This window comes from Mandrillus leucophaeus, unplaced genomic scaffold, assembly GCF_000951045.1.
Source record: "Mandrillus leucophaeus isolate KB7577 unplaced genomic scaffold, Mleu.le_1.0 Scaffold113, whole genome shotgun sequence".
Classification (NCBI taxonomy): domain Eukaryota; kingdom Metazoa; phylum Chordata; class Mammalia; order Primates; family Cercopithecidae; genus Mandrillus; species Mandrillus leucophaeus.
Genome location: NW_012099543.1, coordinates 2,010,212 through 2,017,857, shown reverse-complemented (window position 1 = coordinate 2,017,857; position 7,646 = coordinate 2,010,212). Strand labels below are relative to the sequence as shown.

The 7,646-nt window shown below is 34.9% G+C and overlaps 1 protein-coding gene across 2 annotated transcripts in view; it reads right to left on the bottom strand.

The window, feature by feature from the left end:
• Positions 1-1,690: 1,690 nt before the first annotated feature.
• The window catches only part of ALCAM (activated leukocyte cell adhesion molecule), a 229,414-nt gene continuing 223,458 nt past the window's right edge, over positions 1,691-7,646 (bottom strand). For both annotated transcript variants that reach the window (XM_011995262.1, XM_011995271.1), the window contains 2 exons: positions 6,668-6,780; positions 1,691-4,126 (listed from right to left, as the gene is read on the bottom strand). In XM_011995262.1, the coding sequence (XP_011850652.1) occupies positions 6,693-6,780 (88 nt within the window). In that variant the 3' untranslated portion in view covers positions 1,691-4,126; positions 6,668-6,692. The remainder of the gene's footprint in view (positions 4,127-6,667; positions 6,781-7,646) is intronic.

Sequence of the window (7,646 nt, the reverse complement as noted above, 5' to 3'; positions counted from 1 at the left end):
CAAAATCTTTCCCAGAGATAGCCAGTAAAAAGGCATAAGACAAATAACTGGAGAATCAGATCTGCTTTTGGAGTCATGTGCCTGGGTATTCATTTTCCAATGAATATTTGTGCATGTTAAAATCATTTATCAGGAAAAATGTGAGAAGCAGAATTAGGATAAAAAGAAGAAATTGGATTAGAATGAGGATGAACAGGTGAAGATTGTGTGCTAAGAAAAAAACGGGCCCCAGTTTTCTGGCTTCATGTAAAAATACAGAGTATTTTTTAAAAAGTTTTAATGAAGAAGCCTACATAAAAAATATATATTCAGTGTTTAACTGAAGTATTTCCTATTGTGAAAGTGTAATGTTTACACAGCCAAATATACTGCACTAACTTTTCAAATAGGAGTTAGTTCAATTTAATTCCTTAGACATAAGATTAAAATGCAGCTAACATTTATTCCATCATTTATTGTTTTCAAAGCAGTTTTAATATATGTCTTATTTATAATCATACTACCTTGAATATCAGTGGCGCTAGTTGTTAGAAAAACAAATAGGTTATTTAATGCTAATCTATCTTTTTGTTAGTCTCTCCAAGTGCAGACAGATGTACATTCTTATAATGGGATGATAAACAATATAATGAATCGAGTCTGAACTTTAGCAACTTGAGCATGGGTCCAGGCTCAACCACTCTGTATCTGAAATTGTGAAAAAGTTATTTGCATTGAGTCTTCATCTTTAAAATAGACATCACACCTCTCCTATCAGATAAATTCAATGAAACATTATTTAAAACATGCGCCAATACAGTATCTGTCTCATAATAGGCACTTAGTATATAATGGCATATGTGATGTTTAAAAATATGATGTGGAATATATTATACATTCTAATAACATGTCTAATATGTTTAATCCAAATACTGTTGAAAAGTTATGTAATTTTGCCCATCTGAATGATTTAAATATTTCAGAATAATCCTTTTTTCAATGGTATAACCAGTCTATGTGTCAATTAATGTTTTCCAGTTTTACATATTATGAAAAGGAGCATTCTTTAGAGGAACTTAGGGAAGTATGTAGACTGGGGCAAGGACTCAGATCTAGTTTGATACCCAACTTATCTACTTTGAAGCCAAGTGCATTTGGGAATTATGAAGTTCCTCTAAACCTCAGGTTTTCAGCTGTTAAATGAGGGGGATATTTAGTACTGTTTACAACTGTTAACTGTTAACCGTTAATGTATGAATGACCCTAGCACATAGTATGGGCTCAATAAATGTTAATTTCCTTCTCTTATGTACACAGCTGGCTTTACCTTATTTTGGAGGGAATACGTTTTCTGAAAGTTCAGGCCTGGGTAATTCCAAATGACAATCTGAATAGAACGTTATTGGCAGAAGTGAACAAATATGAAAATGTTCTCTTAATTAAGGTCCTAGGACAGTTACCTGGGACATCCAAGAGTAAGTATGATCCTATCATTGAAGACAGATGCATTATAGAATCAATCACTGGTGAAATCTGGGGACTAGCTGAGGTAGCCCACCTGACCTAGTAGGAAAGCATGGGGAATTTTATTTTTCTGCACTCCTTCTCTGGAAAGATGGAGAGTCACAGTGAGTTTTTCACTATTTGATAAAGACCATCACTTTCCACACATGAACATTCTACTTTAGACAAGAGTCAGACAGCTGTGAGAGACCTGTGAAGACATATTTCAGTTTTATTATCTTTTAGGCATAGACGGGTATGTTAATCCATTTCCACATACAATTCCTATTATCACATACAGGGAGTGAACCTTGAACCTGCAAGACCTGTTTCCTGTTGCCAAAGAATTAAATGGGAGAGCCGAAACCTCGGAAGGTGAGGATTTGGAATTCTTTTTCTTCTCAGCATCTCCGTGCACGTGGCGGCCATTAAACGAGGAAGCTTTCCTCTTTATCCAGGCACTGATTCGATGGTAACAATGCTGACTCTTTTTTCCCCGGCAAACTTTCTGCTTTAGGTCCAGAGCTCTGAGTTTCTCATGTTCTGCTCTGGAGGTTCTGACAGCTGTTTTTGGACTTAATGAACCATTGCAAGTGGAAACCAAGAAATAATTGTAGCATAACCCTCTCTTTCTATTGTCATGTTGCTTCTTTCTGCAAATATATCTTAGAAGTTAGACTTTAAACCTTTGATCTCCCGCACCAAAAGAAAAAATAATATTTATATGGAAGTAATTTTATTTTAGTGTTTGTGATTTATTGTGGAGAGCAGGTGTTTAAAAATTTTAGAATTTCTTTAACAAAATTCTAAAGAGAAAATAAAAAAGAAATCACAGTATTTACAGAGATAACAGAATGGCTTAGCCATGCAAAACAAATAACTTTGGTTTTTCCCCTCTTACTTTGGTTTAAATATTGACCAAGATTTAATTTTTTTTTCCTGCCAAATAAAACTTCAATAAAAGTTTAGAGGCAAAATAACATATTTTCTTTTTTTCCCATAATATTTTATACAGCATTGAGTCTAAGAATATTTTATGCATTTAATCCATACCAATGCACTACAGGAAGCTTTTATTAAACGGAGTCACTATTGCCCAGACAGTAAATGGTTTACAAATGTACAATAACATATGTTTCTAAAGAATGCAGAAGTGGCAAAATATTATTCCTATTCTCATCTGACTTTAATTTTCAATTTATGTTCATTGCCTTCATAATTTTTGATTTCATGAGTCTAAGAAACAAACACCAGTTTTCCTTTTCCTTTCAAATAACATAGCTCTATACCTAGAAATCTGATGTTCATTGATCTTCCCTTTAAAGTTGTGTAAATCCTGGGAAAGAAATGGCTGTGCAGTGTTTTCCCAGAAACCAGGCTTCTGCCTGAAAGAGCAAAGTTTAAAAGTCTAGTCACAAGTAGCCCATATCCAGTCTACTTCAAAAAGTTTCCATTTATACTACCACCCCAAAAATTTCCTCGAGCATAAAACATGTTTATAAAGTTACAAATTGGAATGCAACTAAAGATACATAGACATTTTATTATTACACTTTCATGTACTGCTTGATAAATTATGTATCAGTTAAAAACACTAAATTATCTGCAGGTGCATTCAATATTTGTAGGGTAGTTAACAAAAACACACACGAAAAAAATATATATTCTATATTCTGTGGAAAATAACACAGCTTTGATAATGACCACTGTTAAAAACTCCAATTCTGATTGATATCTTTTTAAACATGAAGTAGGTATAATTTTAAGGCAGTGGATAACCCAAAGGATTTAACACCAATTTGTAATTACAGCGATTTACTTTGTGATCTATGAAAATGGGAATGTTGACCATGATTTTTCCAAAGTGTCTCTCACACAGGCTTGTGTTTTTTCTTTTGACAGAAAATAATTTATTAGCAGGTGTCTGTAGAGGTAAGTGCTACCAAATTCTGTTTTATGTCTTTTTTAGAATAGGTAAAATTGTCAGTTTGGGAGTACCGTTATGTATGTGTGTCTATATGCATCTGTGATTTACTTCTGAGAGTCTGCTGGTGGCACATCAAAGAGTCGGCTCTTATGGTGTCTATCACTCTGACTCTTGGCCTCCCCTCCCTTGTGATAAAAATCACAGTTTTTGATTAGGGCAATGTGAGTGTCCCCAGTCTTCACAAGCTGCCACCTTTGGGTTTTAGGTGCTTGTGAGAAAGTTTGGGGCATTACTGATAGCAATCAGAATCAGAAATGTACCTGCTCAGATTATCCATATAAACAATTGAAATAAAAACATTACATTGTACATCAGATTAACAGCAACTCCCAGAACAAAGCTTACAGTGTATAAAAATAGCTACGTAAAAAATTTACATAAAAGGCAAACCAAAAAGAAATCCTCAGTGCAGACATTTACGGAAAAAAAAATTGAACCAAACACAACATATGACCTATTATCATGGCTGCCAAAACTTGGTCTTACTGTTTGTAATTAAATTTCCTTGTTTTACTTGAGATAATTCTCTAAAAACCTGTGACAGCTTGGTAGAATGAACTGCTTAATACTTGAACCATGAATTGCTGTCAATGTCTTTATTTATGTCTTAAATACAATCCACGTTCATGCTTCAATTGGTCTATATGATTTTTATCTCTGAAATGAAAAAAAAGCATACTTTAGATAAGCTGCCATAGCAGTAATTTTTTTTTTTTTTAACATCAACAGACACTTTGTACTAAAAGTAATTTAGTGAATTACTTTACAGGAGGGCCTTTTATAAAACTCCATTGTCCCCCAGCCCATCTATAATCTCAGGCATAGCTGCATCCATTCTACAAATAATTTTTGGAATTATTCAGAGTGTTCTTTTTTTTTTTTTTTGGTAAAATTAATACTAATGCAAGCTTTTTCAAGAAAATATTTCATTGCATTTCTCTTTAGGTTAAAAATATACTCATTCCTTCAAATCACACTATTTCGTGGGATGTGCCTTCAAGTACAGGTTTTCATTGAGAAGTTACTCTATACAATTTTGAAGAAAACAGTAGTTAAAATCTATGTTTACAAAGGACTGGGGAAAAGAACCCTAGAGAAGTGGAAAAAGCAAACAAACAAAAGAAGTCATGTGGGAATGCTGCATACTTGACCTCCAATGAAAGGCAAGATAGAGAAGCAATCCAGTTCTGATTTCTTTCACCCCATCAGTTTAAAAACCTGGCTTTCAGGTTTTAAAAAAACAAATCTTATTTCAATTATTCTATTGTTCTCCCCTGTGTGCATCCTTTTAAATTCAGTACTTTCCCACACCCCATTCTTACTATGGGATTAACTTGGATGACTCACTCAAATTGTGACTTGTGGTTTATTTATAATGAACCCGAGGTTTACTGTGGCGGTCGGGGCTTTTCATATCATATTGGTAAGCTATAGTAGCAATTATTCTAAAAGACACATTACATAGTTAGTGCAAATAGCTCTCCTATTTGGTTGGTTTAAGGGAACACAAATAAAAAGAAAAACCTCAAATTGCAGGTGGCAAATACTATGGAAACATACTCCTTTTTGAGACTGTCTTAAAAATCACACACAGCTATTTTATATGTTAAATATATATAACATATGTAACAGACATATGCCTCTACATATGTGCATATAGACACATGGATACATATATACACATATACCTACATATACTACCTATAAAAGCATATGTGTATATGTATACACACATGCACAAGTTTGTTAGACTTTTCATTAAAATGATTTGGGAAATTGGCTGTATAAATACACTCACGCTTTTATTAAATCCCTAGATTAAATTTTTTTTTAAATTTTTATATTTTGAGACAGAATCTCATTCTGTCACCCAGATTGGAGTGCATCGGCGCCATCTCGGCTCACTGCAACCCCCACGTCCTGGGTTCAAGTGATTCCCCTGCCTCAGCCACCTGAGTAGCTGGGATTATAGGTGCTTGCCACCAGGACTGGCTCATTTTTGTATTTTTAGTAGAGACACAGGTTTTCACCACATTGGCCAGGCTGGTCTCAAACTCCTAGTCTCCAGTGATCTGCCTGCCTCAGCCTCCCAGTGTTGGGATTACAGGCATGAGCCACCGCACCCAGCCTAATATTTTTATATTTTAAAATTATTTTCATAATCATTTATTTAAAGTAAATTTAAGGTATTAGAATCTGTTCTTATTGAACCCAAATACTAATTCAAAAAATAAAGCTTCTTTGCACTTAAAGTTTTTGCATTAAAATATAAAATGCTAACTGAATGTTAACATCTCATAGTTGGTTTTTATTATTCAGAGGATAATGATTATTTTGAGGAGGGAGGTGGGGAGACAGGTAAGTTTCCATTCTTCCAAAAACATTTTCTGAATCACAAAAGTTTCCTTTTGAAAAACTCTGTTTCTGTTTTGAGAGGATGTGGAGAAATAGGAACGTTTTTGCACTGTTGGTGGGAGTGTAAATTAGTTCAACCATTGTGGAAGACAGTGTGGCAATTCCTCAAGGATCTAGAACCAGAAATACCATTTGACCCAGCAATCCCATTACTGAGTATATACCAAAAGGATTATAAACCATTCCACTATAAAGACACATGCGTATGTATGTTTATTGCAGCACTGTTCACAATAGCAAAGACTTGGCACCAACCCAAATGTCCATCAATGATAGACTGGATAAAGAAAATGTTGCACATATACACCACGGAATACTATGCAGCTGTAAAAAAGGGTGAGTTCATGTCCATTGCAGGGACATGGATGAAGCTGGAAGCCATAATTCTCAGGAAACTAACACAGTAACAGAAAACCAGACGCCGCATGTTCTCACTCACAAGTGGGAGTTGAACAATGAGAACACATGGACACAGGGAGGGGAACACCACACACTGGGGCCTGTTGGGAGGTGGGAGGTTAGGGGAGGGATAGCATTAGGAGAAATACCTAATGTAGATGATGGACTGATAGCAAACCACCATGGCACGTGTATACCTATGTAATCTGCACATTCTGCACATGTATCCCAGAACTTAAAGTATAATAAAAAGAAAAAAAAAATCCTCTCTTCTTGTTTTGGAAGCTGTAATTATGAAGCATCTTAACGTAAAGGCTTTCATCTTTAAGGATGTTTCCTACTTGCTAGGGAATTATTTCTATGAAACTCATACAGACTACTCACCTGGACAACTAGGACAGTTTCTCTCTTAGGCTTCAGTTTTGTGATTGTTTTCTTCTAACTTTTTGTTTTCTTCCATATTACCGAGGTCCTTGTTTACATGTTTCGATGCAGTCCTGTAAGAGAAATACACTTCAACACATTGACACATACATGTTCAACTTTTATATTTAATTTTAAGATTTGAATTAATGTGTTTTTGAAAAGCAAATGTTTCACAGCAAACCACTAGGCAAAAATTTCATCTGTGAGCCTTGACTGATAACAGAGCACATTCTGCTGAAATAAGTTTGGTGATAGGTTTGCAGTAAATGTATGCTTAAAGAAAAAAGATAAATTATTTTGAACACAGACTATACAACACTTTGTTGCATCATGTTTTTAGGTAGGTTATTTTTCTCTCCACTTTCTGGGAAGTAACTCATTTGATAGTGTAAATTTTCTTTCTAAGTGAATTTTCTGCAAAAAAATTTTTTCGGACATTTCATGAAGGTCTTTTCTCTTTTGGTGTTCCCTATCATGTATCCCAGTTGAACCAAAGCCCTATGTCTATTTTTATAGATTCTGTTTTACTGAATACATCAGCAACAAGATTATTGAGAACAAGTTTATGATAGAACATTGACAACAGAAGCTACAGCAACTCTAACATGGCTAGTTCTCAAATTATGGTCCCAGACCAGCAGTATCAGCATCCCCTGTGAACTTGTGAGAAATGCAAATTCTTGGGCCCTACACCAGAACTACAGAAACAGAAACAGAAACTGTGGGGATGGGACCTGCAATCTCTGTTAACTCCTCAGATGATTCCACTGCCTGCCACAGTTTGAAAACCAATGCCTTAGCAGCTACTATGATTACCCATGCCTAGACTCTATTCGTTAAGACATGAAATCAGGTTTTCTTAATTACACAATTAAGGTTTTGTGGTTAACTAGGAGAAATCAGAGCAAATGGTAGCTGTATGTCCAAGAGTCCGTCC